The sequence below is a fragment of the Ranitomeya imitator genome, chromosome 6 (assembly GCF_032444005.1).
Source record: "Ranitomeya imitator isolate aRanImi1 chromosome 6, aRanImi1.pri, whole genome shotgun sequence".
NCBI classification, from domain to species: Eukaryota; Metazoa; Chordata; class Amphibia; order Anura; family Dendrobatidae; genus Ranitomeya; species Ranitomeya imitator.
Window position 1 is genome coordinate 309,256,671 of NC_091287.1, and position 20,612 is coordinate 309,277,282.

The 20,612-nt window shown below is 45.1% G+C and overlaps 1 protein-coding gene across 1 annotated transcript in view; it reads right to left on the minus strand.

Moving 5' to 3' along the window:
• BPHL (biphenyl hydrolase like) overlaps positions 1-20,612 on the minus strand; it is a 374,961-nt gene that overhangs the window by 179,596 nt on the left and 174,753 nt on the right. Inside the window, exon 3 of the mRNA XM_069730737.1 lies at positions 3,356-3,522. Within this exon, the coding sequence (XP_069586838.1) occupies positions 3,356-3,522 (167 nt within the window). The remainder of the gene's footprint in view (positions 1-3,355; positions 3,523-20,612) is intronic.

The following is a 20,612-nucleotide window of genomic DNA, read 5'->3' on the forward strand; positions in this document are numbered from 1 at the left end:
GTGTGAACACGCCACATACGGAGTATTTTATCTTAGTGCATTGGTGTACCACACGGCCAAACCCTTATTGAAGGCTGGCTGTTTCATTAGGTATTGCACCTGTGCATTTGCTATTTTGTTTGGGTCTGCTGCACCCTGCTTGTGCATTTGTATTGAGGCCTATTTAGACAGGTAAGCATCTTTGCCTGCTTTTTGGTGTTTTTTCTTGAATGTGTCCTTTTTTGGTGTTCCCCTAAGGAACTTATCTAGACATGTGGTGAGAACTTTGAACCCCCAAGTGCTTCACAAAAGTTTATAATATAGAGCCGTAAAAATAAAAAAATCATATTTTTTTCACAAAAATGTTCTTTTCGCCCCCAATTTTTTATTTTCCCAAGGATAACAGGAGAAATTGGACCACAAAAGTTGTTGTGCCATTTGTACGGAAAATGCTCATTCCCCATATGTGGGGATAATCCACTGCTTGGGTGCATGGCAGAGCTCAGAAGGGAAGGTGCACCGTTTGACTTTTCAATGCAAACTTGGGTGGAATCGAGATTAAACGCCATGTCGCGTTTGGAGAGCCCCTGATGTGCCTAAACAGTAGAAACCCCCCAATTCTAACTCCAATCCTAACCTCAACACACCCCTAACCCTAATCCCAACACTAACCATAACCCTAACCACAAACCTAACCCTAACACACCCCTAACCCTAATCCCAACCCGATCACGAATCCCAATCGTAACCCTAACTCTAACTTTAGCCCCAGCCCTAACCCTAACTTTAGCCCCAATCCTAACCCTAATCCCAGCCCCATCCCTAACCCTAATGGGAAAATGGAAATAAATAAATTTTTTAATTTTATTATTTTTCCCTAAGTAAGGGGGTAATAAAGGGGGGTTTGATTTACTATTTATAGCAGGTTTTTATGTTTGGCAGCTGTCACACACTAAAATGTGCTTTTTATTGCAATTTTTATTGCAAAAAATTGTTTTTGCATCACCACATTTTGACAGCTATAACTTTTCCATATTTTGGCCCATAGAGTCATATGAGGTCTTGTTTTTTGCGAGACAAGTTGACGTTTTTATTGGTACCATTTTGAGGCGCATTACATTTTTTTAGCACTTTTTATTCCGATTTTTGTGAGGCGGAATGAACAAAAACCAGCAATTCAGGAATTGCTTTTCTTTTTTTTTTGGGGGGGGGGGGAGGGAGGGGCGTTTACACTGTTCCGCGTGTGGTAAAATTGATAAAGAAATGTATTATTTGGGTCAGTACGATGACAGCGATACCTCATTTATATCTTTTTTATGTTTTGGCGCTTTTACACAATAAAAACTATTTTATATAACAAATAATTATTTTTGCATCCCTTTATTCAAAGAGCTATAACTTTTTTATTTTTCTGGTGATGGAGCTATATCGTGGCTTGTTTTTTGCGGGACAAGATGATGTTTTCAGAGATACCATGTTTATTTACATCCATCTTTTTGATCGTGTGTTATTCCACTTTTTGTTCGGCGGTATGATGATAAAGCATTGTTTGCTTGTTTTTTAAATGGTGTTCAATAAAGGGGTTAACTAGTGGGACAGTTTTATAGGTTAGGTCTTTACAGGCGCAGCGGTACCAAATATATGTACTTTTATTATTTAATTTTTTTTATTAAAATATTTATTGATGGAATAAATATTGATTTTTTTATTATTATTTTTTAACTATTTTTAGAATTATTTAAAAAAAATTTTTTTTATTTCATTCTCACTTTTACCCTTTGTCCAACTATGGGACACTCATTTTGAGCAGTCTGATCACTTCTATAGCATGCAGAACTGCATGCTATAGAAGCTGCCAGCGCTGCAGCTTCTGTACACTAACCTTAGAGACTTCGTGACAATGACTGTACATGACAGGAAGTCTCTCAGCTCTGGTGACCAGGATGTCATTATGACAACATCGGGTCTCCATGGCAGTGATCCAAAGGCAGAGGGGCCGTCAGCCCCTGTGCGGGCTCCGGAACGCTGTGATCATGTTTGATCACAGTGTTCTGGGGGTAAAGTGCCGTGACCGCTCCTGGCACACACCCGTGTGTGCGGCCAATTGCCTATGACGTACTATCATGTCCATGGTCAGACGGGCCCAGCCCACATGGATGGGATAGTACGTCGGATGTCAGAAAGGGGTTAGTAAACCAGCTGGTGATATACCACAAGAAGCGTTCCTGAGTTTACCTGTGGAAGCAGTTGAGTGAGTCAAACCCTCACAATGCTGAATGATCTCCCTAATTTTTTTCCGCTCAGTTTTCAATATACTGCTAAACTCTAGGCAAATTTGGAATATCTGGCAACAGCATTTTTTTAAACAAATTCAGACCACTAAAAATACACTTTAACATTGTGTGCGATCGTTTCATAATGTAATAAATATCTAAGGGGATATTTGCCTAATATTAAAAGTGGCTTCTTAATTTTAACTTCATGACTAAGCAAGCTTCATTTTTTAGTCGATTAAAGGGAACCTGTCACCCTCCCAGGGCCTATTAAAGTAAAAGAGCCACCTTCAGCAGCACTAAGGCTGCATTCCGTGAAGGTGGCTCTTATGTTTATTATCCCTAGGAAAGCTGAAATAATTAGTTTTATAAATCTCCCGCTATACTTCTATTGAGTCAGAGAGGTATGTTTTCTCTCCCTGACTCAAGCGTCTCGCAGCCGTCCATCATCCCCCTCTGTCCTCTGTAGCGGAGGCCCCAGATCCCGCCCCACAGTGTGTTATGATGTATTCACACTGCGGGGCTGGGAATCTGGCACCTGCACAGTGGAGCAGGTCACCGTGCTCCTTGATAGAAGTGCCAAAGTCTCGCACAGTGACCCGCTCCACTACGCAGGCGCCAGATTCCCAGCCCCACAGTATGAGAACATCATAACACACTGCGGGGCCGGATCTGGGGCCTCCGCTACAAGCAGGCGCGATATCCTGATGTAAGTTCTCAGGCAGCGTGCACGTCACATGCCCAAGAGCTGATTGCAGAGCGCAGGGGCCGGTGACGTCGCTAGAAAGAGAGGAGGCGGCGCCCGAAGGACAGAGGGGGATGATGGACGGCAGCGAGGCGGTTGAGTTAGGGGGAGAAAACATACCTCCCTAACTCAAAAGAGGTATGGCGGGAAATTTATAAAACTAATTATTTCAGCGTTCCTAGGGATAATAAACATAAGAGCCACCTTCATAGAATGCAGCCTTAGTGCTGCTGAGGGTGGCTCTTTTACTTTAATAGGCCCTGGGGGGGGAGACAGGTTCCCTTTAGCCTACACGGAAACATTTGCTAGATCTGCCAAATCATCACAGGTCTAATGCATTCACAAACATTTAGTTTACCTGCATCAAATCTACAGCATCTTTTGCGTCCCTTGAAAAAAAATTTGGAGGATAGTCACGAGCTGGTGGGATGGAGAGTCCATATCCTCGAGGATCCCATCCAATGATAGTGAAAACTTCTTTATTTAGAAATTTGAGTTGTGGTCCAAAGTCAGTTTGACTGCATCCTAAAAACACATAAAAGCAGTGTGCTCACGTATAATTAAAGAGGACTTGTCACCTAGCTAACCTTCACTATATCAGTGGTCGTAATCATGGACACCTAAGGTCCTGCAATGCCTTTTACATGAGGAAAGAGACAAAGTGAATAAAAAAAATTATACTACATTTCTAATTGGAGGTATTTGTTAATATTATACTTACTACATATTGGGGTAGGATCTTGGAGACGGGAATACCCCTTTAGGTTAAATTCCTTGTAAAAATCCATGAGCTCCCCAATTCTGCCGCACGTCTTTTTTTGTGCTGCATCACCGCATTGAACAAATATTGACATTTACTGGCTTTCATGTGCAATATGTAAAATCTGTGCTTGATTTTCAGCATCTGGAAGGTAGTAGTGAAATCACATGCCCCCAGTGAAACGACCGATTGCACTACAAGGAGAGATTTCACATACTGTTGTCTAAAATAAAAAAAATGTGAATATCGCTGCAATGCAGCAACAAAGAGAAAAATGGAAAAAAGGCATCCAAATTAGGAAAGCTCAGGGATTTTTACCAAATATTTAACTTCATTTTTGGAGCACGTGACAGGACCGCTTTAAATGTTAGAAAAATGTACATCAGTTAATAATATTTCTTTTAAAAAGCACATCCCAACCAGTAATCATGGGCAAAGCCCTGTTCAAAAGTACCTAAGTTGAACAGCGCCAATTATATTGGGTCTTGCTTTAGGCCTCCTTCACACGTTTAGGTTTAAATACGTACGTGAAAAACCATGATTTGTGCCATCAGTGTGTCATCCATGTTTACCATCATTGTTTTTCCAGTATGGTAAAAAAGAATTCAATTACAAAGCTTTGCCTATACTTTGCAATGTTAAACATGTACAGCACACCTATGGAATACGGAAGTCATGCTTGTGCTGTACGTGTTTATCATGGACCCATAGACTTCTATTGACTATTGTTATCCATGCTGCTGGAAAAAAATGGGCATGTCTCTGTGTGTTTTGCACGTACACACAGTCAGTGTAAAAACACGAGCATGTGCATAGCAGCATAAGTTATAATGAGTACGTTTGGCATCCGTAAAAAAAAAAACAAATATCGCACGTACTGCAAACACGGACATGTGAAGGAGGATTTAGTTCTCCTTCATACACTAATTTTTTCAGTGGTTTCAAAACACTTGTAAGAAATGGGATGAATGTTTTTGGTGTTTTTTTTTCTAGGACAACATAAGTATCCATAGCTTTTCATTGATCTATACACATATATATTTTAAAAATGGATCCATGTTCTCCGGTCCAGAAGACTCAATGCATTGGCAGGGTCACATGACCATGTTCTCCACATTCGAGAAAAACGATCAGATTAATTTGATCAGAGTTTGATCAGCGTGGCATCAATGTTTCTTGGATGTGTAGAAAAAAAAATAACTCCATCCCTTCCATTCTGTCAGTTCATTAAAATCGTACGTCACATTTCATGGACCCTAGATTTGCATTGCTGAGTTTAATCCGACATTGAGATCAAAATTGGACATGTGCCCAATTTATTACCCTGGACCACTCGGTTCAAGAAAAGAAATCACACGTGTGCACAACCCCAGGGAATATCATAGGTATGAGCGCTATCAGTGAAAACCACGGATAGCACTCATACGAGAAAATCAGTCCTGTGCACGAGTCCTACATCCTATTCTCATTCTTTTTGCGAATCAAAATTTGCCATTAAAGTCTACGGAGATTTGTATAAAGCAGAAGATACTTGGTACTTTAGGGTCAATATATATAACTCAAAATCTGTTGCAGCCCGCTCTATACAAATCCACAGTTCTCGCCCGATTTGGGTGAAAGTTGGCATGCCTCCTCTCCACCCACAGGAGCAGAATACTGCACATGTTAAATCTCACCATCATGAGATTGAGGCCCCTGAAGTTAGGCCCTATGCATATAATGGAGAAAAGTGAAAGTAAAAAAGTGCTGAAGGGATAACAACAGTTGTGACTGACAGGGGCGGATTATAGCGACGCTGCCAAAAAGTCACTGCTAAAGGGGCCGCACCACCACACACAACACACAAACATTTCACAAACACCATACAAACATCACACATACACCAATCCACAAGCACAACACCACACAAATGCTACAACACACCACACAAACACCAGACCACTCTAGACACACACAACAAAAACACCACCCTACAAATACCACAACACCACCCCATAAATACCACATGCACACCACACACACACACACACGCGCAAGGACCACACACGCATGCAAACACACTCAGATGGATGCACCCTACGCACACGGACAAACATTACTGAGCAGCAATATTGGTCAGGCAAAAAATGACTCATAGTTAGATTGTCATTATTGCTTACTATACAGGGAGCTTTCATCACTGAAGCTTCTGAGGCAGGGCCGTATTTAGAGTTTCTGCTGCCCGAGGCACTTTTAGTGCTGCCTCCCCCTTTGGTAAGTATGACACTATCGGCAGTGACTTTGGCAAGAATCGCTGTTGTGAAAGTAGCTTTTTGCAGCAGATCCGGCAGTTTTTCTGCATCTGCCGCGTAACAGATCACTTACGGCAACACTGCGTTTGGTTTCATTCATTCCCTATGGGATTTGCGGCACTTGCTGTGATTTGGAAAATGCGGTACCATACCTCCCAACTTTTGAAGAAGGAAAAGATGTATAAAGTTTGTGGCGCACTAAGTGTGCCGCGGCAAATTTTAGGCCACGCCTCTGACCACACCCATTTCACAACTAGTCACACCCATATCCAAGTCCCAACCACACCCATTTAGCACTGCTGATCACACTGTTTCATATACAATAATTATAACTAAAAAAAAATATGGCCACACAGTGCTCCATACTGTATAATGGCCACACATGATGCTCAATACTGTATAATGGCCACACATGATGCTCCATACTGTATAATGGTTAAGCAGTGCTCCACATACTGTATAATGGCCCTACATGATGCTCCATACTGTATAATGGCCACACAGTGCTCCATACTGTATAATGGCCACACATGATGCTCCATACTGTATAATGGCCACACATGATGCTCCATACTGTATAATGACCCCACATGATGTTCAATACTGTATAATGGCCCCACATGATGCTCAATACTGTATAATGGCCACACATGATGCTCAATACTGTATAATGGCCACACATGATGCTCCATACTGTATAAGGGCCACACATGATGCTCAATACTGTATAATGGCCAAACATGATGCTCCATACTGTATAATGGAATGGCCTCACATGATGCTCAATACTGTATAATGGCCACACATGATGCTCAATACTGTATAATGGCCACACATGATGCTCTATACTGTATAATGGCTAAGCAGTGCTCCACATACTGTATAATGGCCCTACATGATGTTCAATACTGTATAAAGGCCACACAGTGCTCCATACTGTATAATGGCCACACATGATGCTCCATACTGTATAAGGGCCACACATGATGCTCAATACTGTATAATGGCTATTGGCCACACATGATGCTCCAGACTGTATAATGGCCACACATGATGCTCCATACTGTATAAGGGCCACACATGATGCTCAATACTGTATAATGGCCAAACATGATGCTCCATACTGTATAATGGAATGGCCCCACATGATGCTCAATACTGTATAATGGCCACACATGATGCTCAATACTGTATAATGGCCCCCTCTCATCTTGTATGCATAGCTCATCTCCCTCCCATCCCATATGCATGGCTCATATTCCCCCCTCCTCCTGTATGCATGGCTCATATCCCCCCTCCTGTTTGCATGGCTCATATTCCCCTCCTCCTGTATGCATGGCTCATAATTCCCCCCCCCTTTATGCATGGCTCATATTCCCCCCCTGTATGCATGGCTCATAATTCCCTCCCCTGTATGCATGGCTTATATTCCCCCCTATGCATGGCTCATAATTCCCTCCCCACCTCCTGTATGCATGACTCATATTCCACCACCACCCCCTCCTGTATCCATGGCTCATAATTCCCCCCTCTATGCATGGCTCATATCCCCCCTCCTGTATGCATGGCTCATAATTTCCCCCCCCCTGTATGCATGGCTCATATTCCCCCCCCCCTGTATGCATGGCTCATATTCCCCCCCGTATGCATGGCTCATAATTCCCCCCCGTATGCATGGCTCATATTCCCCCCGTATGCATGGTTCATAATTCCCCCCCCCCCCCGTATGCATGGCTCATAATTCCCCCCCCTTGTATGCATGGCTCATATTCCCCCCTAGCATGGCTCACATTTCCCCCCCCCCCCCCCCGTATGCACGGCTCATCTCTCCACCAATGCCCCCCCACACAACCCCGCTCCCCCCTCCCTGCTCCCGCTCCTTCTCCCATCTTGCATGGCACGGGCGGCTCACCGCAGCAATACTGGTCAGGCGAAAAATGACTCATAGTTAGATTGTCATTGTTGCTTACTATACAGGGAGCTTTCATCACTGAAGCTTCTGAGGCAGGGCCGTATTTAGAGTTTCTGCTGCCCTAGGCACTTTTAGTGCTGCCTCCCCCTTTGGTAAGTATGACACTATCGGCAGTGACTCTGGCAAGAATCGCTGTTGTGAAAGTAGCCTTTTGCAGCAGATCCGGCAGTTTTTCTGCATCTGCCGCGTAACGGATCACTTACGGCAACACTGCGTTTGGTTTCATTCATTCCCTATGGGATTTGCGGCACTTGCTGTGATCTGGGAAATGCGGTACCATACCTCCCAACTTTTGAAGAAGGAAAAGAGGTATAAAGGTTGCGGCGCACTAAGTGTGCCGCTGCAAATTTTAGGCCACGCCTCTGACCACACCCATTTCACAACTAGTCACACCCATATCCAAGTCCCAACCACACCCATTTAGCACTGCTGATCACACTGTTTCATATACAATAATTATAACCAAAAAAAATATGGCCACACAGTGCTCCATACTGTATAATGGCCACACATGATGCTCAATACTGTATAATGGGCACACATGATGCTCCATACTGTATAATGGCTAAGCAGTGCTCCACATACTGTATAATGGCCCTACATGATGTTCCATACTGTATAATGGCCACACATGATGCTCCATACTGTATAATGGCCACACATGATGCTCCATACTGTATAATGGCCACACATGATGCTCCATACTGTATAATAGCCACACATGATGCTCAATACTGTATAAGGGCCACACATGATGCTCAATACTGTATAATGGCCACACATGATGTTTTATACTGTATAATGGCTAAGCAGTGCTCCACATACTGTATAATGGCCCTACATGATGTTCCATACTGTATAATGGCCACACATGATGCTCCATACTGTATAATGGCCACACATGATGCTCAATACTGTATAAGGGCCACACATGATGCTCAATACTGTATAATGGCCACACATGATGCTCAATACTGTATAATGGCCACACATGATGCTCCATAATGTATAAGGGCCATTGGCCACACATGATGCTCCACACTGTATAATGGCCACACATGATGCTCCATACTGTATAATGACCCCACATGATGTTCAATACTGTATAATGGCCCCACATGATGCTCAGTACTGTATAATGGCCCCACATGATGCTCAATACTGTATAATGGACACACATGATGCTCCATACTGTATAAGGGCCACACATGATGCTCAATATTGTATAATGGCCAAAACATGATGCTCCATACTGTATAATGGAATGGCCCCACATGATGCTCAATACTGTATAATGGCCACACATGATGCTCAATACTGTATAATGGCCCCCTCTCATCTTGTATGCATAGCTCATCTCCCTCCATTCCATATGCATGGCTCATATTCCCCCCTCCTCCTGTATGCATGGCTCATATCCCCCCTTTTGTTGTGAATTCCGCTCTTGGGCTCCCTCCGGTGGTTGTAAGTGGCACTTTTGTGAGTTCTGCTCTTGGGCTCCCTCCGGTGGTTTTAAGTGGTATGGCTGCTCCTTGGATTTAGCAGTCTGCAGCTGCTTCCACTGATTGTCTTTCTGCTTGGCTATTGTGTCTGACAAAGGTTCTCAGTTTGTCTCTAGGTTTTGGCGGACCTTTTGTGCTAGGATGGGCATTGATTTGTCTTTTTCTTCGGCGTTTCATCCTCAGACTAAAGGCCAAACTGAGCGAACTAATCAGACCTTGGAAACCTATTTGAGATGCTTTGTGTCTGCTGATCAGGATGATTGGGTGGCTTTCTTGCCGTTGGCCGAGTTTGCCCTTAATAATAGGGCTAGTTCGGCTACTTTGGTTTCACCTTTCTTTTGTAATTTTGGTTTTCATCCTCGTTTTTCTTCGGGGCAGGTTGAGCCTTCTGATTGTCCTGGTGTTGATTCTGTGGTGGACAGGCTGCAGCAGATTTGGACTCATGTGGTGGACAATTTGACATTGTCTCAGGAGAGGGCTCAACGTTTTGCTAACCGCCGTCGGTGTGTTGGTCCCCGGCTTCGTGTAGGGGATTTGGTTTGGTTGTCTTCTCGTCATGTTCCTATGAAGGTTTCTTCCCCTAAGTTTAAGCCTCGGTTTATTGGTCCTTATAAGATTTATGAAATTATCAATCCGGTGTCTTTTCGTTTGGCTCTTCCAGCCTCTTTTGCCATTCATAATGTTTTCCATAGATCTTTGTTGCGGAGATATGTGGTGCCCGTTGTTCCCTCGTTGATCCTCCTGCCCCGGTGTTGGTTGAGGGAGAGTTGGAATATGAGGTTGAGAAAGTTTTGGATTCTCGTTTTTCGAGGCGGAGGCTTCAGTATCTTGTCAAGTGGAAGGGTTATGGCCAGGAGGATAATTCTTGGGTTGTTGCCTCTGATGTCCATGCCGCCGATTTGGTTCGTGCTTTTCACTTGGCTCGTCCTGATCGGCCTGGGGGCTCTGGTGAGGGTTCGGTGACCCCTCCTCAAGGGGGGGTACTGTTGTGAATTCCGCTCTTGGGGTCCCTCAGGTGGTTGTAAGTGGCACTTTTGTGAGTTCTGCTCTTGGGCTCCCTCCGGTGGTTTTAAGTGGTATAGCACACAGACAGCTCTCTCCAGCGACCAACGATCAGGGGAACGACTTCGGCATCGTTGAAACTGTCTTCAACGATGCCGAAGTCCCCCTGCAGCACCTGGGTAACCAGGGTAAACATCGGGTTACTAAGTGCAGGGCAGCGCTTAGTAACCCGATATTTACCCTGGTTACCATTGTAAAAGTAAAAAAAAAAAAACATTACATACTCACATTCTGATGTCTGTCATGTCCCCCGCCGTCAGCTTCCCTGCACTCAGTGACGCTACTATCATGAACCAAGTTGAATCTTTTGTCTCAGTGGCAGAGCTGCAGGGGGCGGCAAAGTGACAGCTAGAACAGGACTCTCCCTGCAATCCCTGCTCTGAGTCTCTGACACTTGCTGATGCCCTTAATGTGTCTTTCCTGAATGAGCCTTTGAGCCCACACAAAGAGCCGGCTCCCTGCTGAGCCTGTGAAAGAAAGAAGTCAGCAGTGCAGGGTGAGTGAGCTAAGCCAACTCCCAGTCTTTTTTTTTTCTTTCTTGGCTGGTGCCTGCATGCTTACAGCTTATCAGATTCAGCTAGTGAAATGTGACTGGGAGGAGCAGTGAGGAGAGAGGTAGCTGTGGACTGTCTGTTAACCCTTAAGTGCCCTCAGACTGCAAGGATTAGTGTTAGGCTAGGTTCACATTGCGTTAATGGGTTAATGCTAACGGACTGCGTTGCACGGCAAAAATCGCAATTAACGCCGTGCAACGGGTCCGTTAGCGCACCCATTGACAGCAATGTGATTTGTGCCTGTAGCGCATCGCTAGCGCATGCCATTTTCGGCACGCGCTAGCGATGTGCCGTTCTTTTGTGACGGACCTCGGATGCTGCTTGCAGTGTCCGAGGGGCGTCCGAGGTCCGTCCCTCGCTAGCGCAGATCGGGGATCTGTGCTAGCGGGGACGCTGAACGCCGACCCTAAACAAACATTGCGTTAGCGCAATCCGCTAGCGCTATGCGCTTAACGGATTGCCCTAACGCAATGTGAACCTAGCCTTACACCATCCTTCAGTGCTGGAGTCAGGATTTGAGTTACTATAGTCCCAAATAAAGATATACTTTACTGGCCTCATCCATGGCATTATATACTGATATATATATATATGTATATACTAGACTACACTAGATGGTGGCCCGATTCTAACGCATCGGGTATTCTAGAATATGCATGTCCACGTAGTATATTGCACAGCCCACGTAGTATATTGCACAGCCCACGTAGTATATTGCCCAGCCACTTAGTATATTGCCCAGCCACGTAGTATATTGCTCAGTCACGTAGTATATTGCCCAGCCACGTAGTATATTGCCCAGCCACGTAGTATTATTGCCCAGTCACGTAGTATATTGCCCAGCCACGTAGTATATTGCCCAGCCACGTAGTATATGGCAGGTCTTGGCAGGTGACGTCATGGCAGGTCTTTCTAGCGCAGGCGCGCAGGGCCTGTGATGACGCTGCGGTCACATGACCGTGACGTCATGGCAGGTCCTTGTCGCGCAGGCGCGCAGGGCCTGTGATGACGTCGCGGTCACATGATCGTGACGTCATGGCAGGTCCTTCTACCATACCATCTTTGCCACCGGAGACTGCAGCAGAAGATGGCGGCCGGCGGGAGCTGCTCAGTGGACTACAGAGGGTGAGTATAGCAGGTTTATATATTTTTTTAGATTATTTTTAACATTACATTTTTTACTATTGATGCCGCATAGGCAGTAAAAAACTATTTTTTATTTTAATTATTTTTTTAACAGGGATATGGTGCCCACACTGCTAAACACTGCGTGGGCAGTGTTATATACCTACATGTCTGGGCAATTTACTATGTGGCTGGGCAATATACTACGTGACTGGCTAATATACTACGTGGCTGGGCAATATACTACTTGACTGGGCAATATATTACGTGGGTGGGCAATATACTACGTGGCTCTATGCTGAATACTACGTCACTGGGCAATATACTACGTCGCTGGGCAATATACTACGTGGCTCTGTGCTGTATACTATGTGGCTGGGCAATATACTACGTGGCTGGGCAATATACTACGTGGCTGGGCAATATACTACATCACTGGGCAATATACTACGTGGCTGGGCAATATACTACGTGACTGGGCAATATACTACGTGACTGGGCAATATTCTATGTGGCTGTGCTGTATACTACGTCACTGGGCAATATACTACGTGGCTGGGCAATATACTACGTGGCTGTGCAATATACTACATGGCTGGGCAATATACTACGTGACTGGGCAATATACTACGTGGCTGTGCAATATACTACGTAGCTGGGCAATATACTATGTGACTGGGCAATATACTACGTGGCTGGGCAATATACTACGTGGTTGGGCAATATACTACGTGACTGGGCAATATACCAAGTGACTGGGTAATATACTACGTGGCTGGGCAATATACTACGTGGCTGGGCAATATACTATGTGGCTGGGCAATATACTACGTGGACTTGCATATTCTAGAATACCCGATGCGTTAGAATCGGGCCACCATCTAGTCTACTATATAATTGTCTAAGGGTCACTTCCGTCTGTCTGTCTTTCTGTCTGTCTGTCTGTCTGTAATGGATATTCATTGGACCCGGCCTCTATCTGTCATGGAATCCAAGCCTCTGATTGGTCTCGCCAGCTGCCTGTCATGGCTGCCGCGACCAATCAGCGACGGCCACAGTCCGATTAGTTCCTCCCTACTCCCCTGCAGTCAGTGCCCGGCGCCCGCTCCATACTCTCCGCAGTCACCGCTCACACAGGGTTAATGCCAGCGGTAACGGACCGCGTTATGCCGTGAGTAACTCACTCCGTTACCGCCGCTATTAACCCTGTGTGACCAAGTTTTTACTATTGATCCTGCCTATGCAGCGTCAATAGTAAAAACATCTAATGTTAAAAATAATTTTAAAAAAATTAAAAATCATTATATACTCACCTTTCCCGCTCCTCGCAACGCTCCGGTGACCGCTCCATGCAAGTGGCATGTTCCGGTGCTAAGGATGGTATGCGACAAGGACCTGCCATGACGTCACGGTCATGTGACCGCGACATCATCACAGGTCCTGCGCGCCTGCGTGAGAACAACCTGCCATGACGTCAAGGTCATGTGACCGCGACATCATCACAGGTCCTGCGTGCCTGCGTGAGAACAACCTGCCATGACGTCACGGTCATGTGACCGAACTATAAGGGGCCCACGGAAGGTGAGTATATCTTTATTTTTTATTTTTTAACCTGTGACATACGTGGCTGGGCAATATACTACGTAGCTGGGCAATATACTACGTGACTGGCCAATATACTACGTGGCTGGGCAATATACTACGTTTCTCTGTGCTGTATACTATGTCGCTGTGCCATATAATACGTGGCTCTGTGTTGTATACTACGTCACTGGGCAATATACTACGTAACTGGGCAATATATTACGTGGCTGGGCAATATATTACATCACTGGGCAATATACTACGTCAATGGGCAATATACTACGTGACTGGGCAATATACTACGTGGCTCTGTGCTGTATACTACGTCGCTGTGCAATATACTACGTGGCTCTGTGCTGTATACTACGTCACTGGGCAATATACTATGTGGCTGTGCAATTTATTACGTGGTTGGGCAGTATGCTATGTGGGCTGTGCAATATACTACGTGGCTGGGCAATATACTACGTGACTGGGCAATATACTATGTGGTTGGGCAACATACTACGTGGGCTGTGCAATATACTACGTGGACATGCATATTCTAGAATACCCGATGAGTTAGAATCGGGCCACCATCTAGTTATATATAAAGTTGCAGCACCCACTAAATAACTATATCACAGCTTCACAAAACATACTACAGCATAGTCCATGTATTGGTACAGTACACACATGTAGTAAATAGTGTGGAGCCACTACACACACACACACACACACACACACTCTGCACAGTACCACTTCTCCTGTCCTGCATACTGGGTGTAATTCTCAGTATTAGGTCAGTATTTTACATCAGTATTTATAAATTACCAAAAATGTCCCAGAAAAATAATTAATGGCACTTCACATTAGTTATACTGTAAATCAACAGCACGGATGTCCATCAATCCACGTCAAAGAAGAGACCCATGAATAAAATGAATACGTTTATTTCAACATATTAACCCCTTAATCCCATTGGATGTACTATCCTGTCATGGTGACCTGGGACTTAATTCCCAGGGACGGGATAGTACGTCATAGGGATCGGCCGCACTCACGGGGGAAGCGTGGACGATCGCGGCCGGGTGTCAGCTGACTATCACAGCTGACATCCGACACTATGTGCCAGAAGCAGTCACGGACTGCCCCCGGCACATTGACCCCCGGCACACTGCTATCAAACATGATCACAGTGTTCCGGCGGCATATGGAAGCATCGTGCAAGGAGGGGACTCCCTGCGTGCTTCCCTGAGGCCCTCGGTGCAAGGCGATGTGCTCACCTTGTACCGAGCGTCTCCTCCCTGCAGGCCCCGGACCCAAAATGGCCACGGGGCTGCATCCTGGTCGTGCAGGGAGGTGGCTTACCAGCGCCTGCTCAGAGCATGCGCTGGTAAGCCTGCAGCCCTGCATGTCTGCAAAGTGTCAGATCAGCGAACTGTCACTATAACATGATGGCCCCCTCCCTCCCCCCGGGGAAATGTTATAAAGTAAAAAAAATATTCAGATGTGTAAAAAAAAAACAAAAAAACAATTCCTAAATAAAGAAAAAAACAAAACAACAAAAGTACACATATTTAGTATCGCCGCGTCTGTAACGACCCCACCTATAAAACTGTCCCGCCAGTTAACCCCTTCAGTGAACACCGTAAAAAAAAACGAAGCAAAAAACAACGCTTTATTATCATACCGCCGAACAAAAAGTGGAATAGCACGCGATCAAAAAGACAGATATAAATAACCATGGTACCGCTGAAAACGTCATCTTGTCCCGCAAAAAATGAGCTGCAACACAGCATCATCAGTGAAAAAATAAAAAAGTTATAGTCCTGAGAATAAAGCGATGCAAAAATAATAATTTTTTATATAAAATAGTTTTTATCGTATAAAAGCGCCAAAACATAAAAAAATTATATAAATGAGGTATCGCTGTAATCGTACTGACCCGAAGAATAAAACTGCTTTATCCATTTTACCAAACGCAGAACGGTATAAACACCACCCCCCCCAAAAAAGAAATTCATGAATAGCAGGTTTTAGGTCACACTGCCTCACAAAAATTGGAATAAAATGCGATCAAAAAATGTCACGTGCCTGAAAATGTTACCAATAAAAACGTCAACTTGTCCCCCGCAAAAAACAAGACCTCACATGACTCTGTGGACCAAAATATGGAACAATTATAGCTCTCAAAATGTGGAGATGCAAAAACTATTTTTTGCAATAAAAAGCGTCTTTTAGTCTGTGACGGCTGTCAATCATAAAAATCTGCTAAAAAACCCGCACTGCGTTTTACCTGCGTATTTACCACGGGTTTCCTGCGTTTTTTTGTGCGGATTTCACCTGTGTGTGTAAAAACACCTGCAGATTCCTATTGTGGAGCAGGTATAAAACGCTGTGGAATGCGCACAAAGAATTGACATGCTGCAGAAAATACAACGCAGCGTTTCCACGCGGTATTTTTCGCAGCATGTGCACTGCAGATTTTGTTTTCCATTGGTTTACATGGTACTGTAAACGAATGGAAAACTGCTGCGAATCTGCAGCGTCAAATCCGCTGTGGATCCGCAGGCAAATCCGCAACGTGTGCACATAGCCATAAATAGTAAATCAAACCCCCCTTCATCACTCCCTTAGTTAGGGAAAAATAAAAAAATTAAAAAATGTATTTATTTCCTTTTTCCCATTAGGGTTAGGGCTAGGGTTAGGACTAGGGTTAGGGTTGGGGCTAGGGTTGGGGATAGGGTTGGGGCTAGGGTTGGGGCTAGGGTTGGGGATAGGGTTGGAGATAGGGTTAGGGTTTCAGTTGGAATTGGGGGTTTCCACTGTTTAGGCACATCAGGGGCTCTCCAAACGTGACGTGGCGTCCCATCTCAATTCCAGACAATTCTGCGTTGAAAAAGTAAAACAGTCCTCCTTCCCTTCCGAGCTCTCCCATGCACCCAAACAGGGATTTACCCCAACATATGGGGTATCAGCGCACTCAGGACAAATTGGCAACAACTTTTGGGGTTCAATGAGAAAATGAAAATTTGGGGGGGCTAAAAAAACATTTTTGTGGGAAAAAATGATTTTTTATTTTCACAGCTCTGCGTTATAAACTGTAGTGAAACACTTGGGGGTTCAAAGTTCTCACAACACATCTAGATAAGATCTTTGGGGGTCTAGTTTCCAATATGGGGTCACTTGTGGGGGGTTTCTACTGTTTAGGTACATTAGGGGCTCTGCTAACGCAATGTGTCGCCTGCAGACCAATCCATCTAAGTCTGCATTCCAAATGGCGCTCCTTCCCTTCCGAGCTCAGCCATGCGCCATAACGGTGGATCTTCCCCACATATGGGGTATCAGCGTACTCAGGATAAATTGGACAACAACTTTTGGGGTCCAATTTCTCGTGTTACCCTTGGGAAAATACAAAACTGGGGGCTAAAAAATAATTTATGTGGAAAAAAAATATTTTTTATTTTCACGGCTCTGCGTTATAAACTGTAGTGAAACACTTGGGGGTTCAAAGTTCTCACAACACATCTAGATAAGTTCCTTAGGGGTCTACTTTCCAAAATTGTGTCACTTTTGGGTGGTTTCTATGTTTAGGCACATCAGTGGCTCTCGAAACGCAACATGGCGTCCCATCTCAATTCCTGTCAATTTTGCATTGAAAAGTCAAACGGCGCTCCTTCACTTTTGAGCTCTGCCATGCACCCCAAACAGTGGTTTACCCCCACATATGGGGTATCAGCATACTCAGGACAAATCGCACAACAACTTTTGGGGCCCAATTTCTTCTCTTACCCTTGGGAAAATAAAAAATTGGGGGCGAAAAGATCATTTTTGTGAAAAAATATGATTTTTTATTTTTACGGCTCTGCATTATAAACTTCTGTGAAGCATTTGGTGGGTCAAAGTGCTCACCACTAGGGTTGAGCGACCTTGACCTTTTTGGAGTCGAGCCGTGTTTCGCGAAACCTGACTATCTTAGAAGTCGAGTCGAGTGGAATCGGCCGATTATCGCGAAAAGTCGGGTATCGCCCGAAACACGAAACCCAATGCAAGTCAATGGGGGAGCATAGTCGGCAGTGAGTGGAGGCCAGGAAAACATCTACACTGCCCATTTTAATGGCAAAAACATCCATTCTTGTTACTGAAGCTTGTCAATCGTAATTTAGCTTATAATAATTTGAAGGCATTTGAAATTGGGGGTCATTTGGCTAAAGTTGTGGGGGGTAGGGCTGGTTCAAGTAATTAGTGGGCCCAGGAAATCTGGAACACGTCACGGCAGTGGAGCAGGGAGAGGTAAGTATTTCAACTTTGCAAGTGCTGTGATCCTGAGCAAGCAGGGGGGGCCCACTAGTTGGCATTGGCACTGGCACAGGGCCCCTCAAAGTACAGCGGTGTGTTTGCACGGCGGGGGCACCTCCCACCGGCAGCAACACTTTTGCATACTATGAGAGGCCCTGTGCCAGTGACGTCGCCAACTAGTATTCCTCCCCCCACCTGATGAAGAAACCTGCACTTTCATCTGCACCTTCCTCTTTGTCCCCGTGTAAGGTGGTATGGTATGCGGGAAGAGGAACGTGACTTTCAGCAGGGTCACAATCTTGCTGTGTAGCGTGCACAGGGAATTTTGCGTTATGGGTCAATGTACCAGCAGACTCATCTATCACTGGCTGGGCAATGGGCAGGATGAGGAGGAAACACAGATATAGGCCCAAAGAATAAAGTGGGCTAAATGCAGTTCAAAATTGGTAACACAGGACTAACCAGGGGGCATTGCAGTGGAGGACAACTGGAATGAGAGGCTGACACAGAGAGTAGGCCCAAATCAGTAAGTAGTCGAAATGCAGTTCAAAATTGGCAACCGTAGTAAACAGGCGGCACAGCTTTGTTCAGTGGAGGAGAACAGCAAGGAGCGGCAGACACTGTTAGTAGGCCCCAAACCAACTAGTACGCCAAATGCAGTTGTTCCATTTAACCACTATTTAACAAGAGCCTGAAGATAGAAGCTCAGGAAAGGCAACCTGGAGAACACCTTGGAGTGGAACACACCATCTCTCTACACCCCATACCCATTTTGTAGGCCTAATGCAGTGTAGTTTCCAACAACTACTAAACGAGAGCATGCAGATCGAAGCAATGGCGAGGAAACCTGGGGAACACCTTGGAGTGGAACACACCATCTCTCTACACCCCATACCCAATTTGTAGGCTTAATGCACTGTAGTTTCCAACAACTACTAAACGAGAGCATGAAGATCGAAGCAATGGAGAGAAAACCTGGGGAACACCTTGGAGTGGAACACACCATCTCTCTACACCCCATACCCATTTTGTAGGCCTAATGCAGTGTAGTTTCCAACAACTACTAAACGAGAGCATGAAGATCGAAGCATTGGCGAGGAAACCTGGGGAACACCTTGGAGTGGAACACACCATCTCTCTACACCCCATACCCAATTTGTAGGCCTAATGCAGTGTAGTTTCCAACAACTACTAAACGAGAGCATTAAGATCGAAGCAATGGCGAGGAAACCTGGGGAACACCTTGGAGTGGAACACACCATCTCTCTACACCCCATACCCAATTTGTAGGCCTAATGCAGTGTAGTTTCCAACAACTACTAAACGAGAGCATTAAGATCGAAGCAATGGCGAGGAAACCTGGGGAACACCTTGGAGTCGAACACACCATCTCTCTACACCCCATACCCAATTTGTAGGCCTAATGCAGTGTAGTTTCCAACAACTACTAAACGAGAGCCAGAAGATCGAAGCTCAGGAAAGGCAACCTGGAGAACACCTTGGTGTGGAACACACCATCTCTCTACACCCCATACCCAATTTGTAGGCCTAATGCAGTGTAGTTTTCTACAACTACTAAACGAGAGTCGGAAGACCGAAGCAATGTGGACGAAACCTGGGGAACACCTTGGAGTGTAACACACCATCTCTCTACACCCCATACCCAATTTGTAGGCCTAATGCAGTGTAGTTTCCAACAACTACTAAACGAGAGCATGAAGATCGAAGCATTGGCGAGGAAACCTGGGGAACACCTTGGAGTGGAACACACCATCTCTCTACACCCCATACCCAATTTGTAGGCCTAATGCAGTGTAGTTTTCTACAACTACTAAACGAGAGTCGGAAGACCCAAGCAATGGAGAGGAAACCTAGGGAACACCTTGGAGTGTAACACACCATCTCTCTACACCCCATACCCAATTTGTAGGCCTAATGCAGTGTAGTTTCCAACAACTACTAAACAAGAGCATGAAGATCGAAGCAATGGAGAGGAAACCTGGGGAACACCTTGGAGTGGAATACACCATCTCTCTACACCCCATACCCAATTTGTAGGCCTAATGCAGCGTAGTTTCCAACAACTACTAAACGAGAGCATGAAGATCGAAGCAATGGAGAGGAAACCTGGGGAACACCTTGGAGTGGAACACACCATCTCTCTACACCCCATACCCAATTTGTAGGCCTAATGCAGTGTAGTTTCCAACAACTACTAAACGAGAGCATTAAGATCGAAGCAATGGCGAGGAAACCTGGGGAACACCTTGGAGTCGAACACACCATCTCTCTACACCCCATACCCAATTTGTAGGCCTAATGCAGTGTAGTTTCCAACAACTACTAAACGAGAGCCAGAAGATCGAAGCTCAGGAAAGGCAACCTGGAGAACACCTTGGAGTGGAACACACCATCTCTCTACACCCCATACCCAATTTGTAGGCCTAATGCAGTGTAGTTTTCTACAACTACTAAACGAGAGTC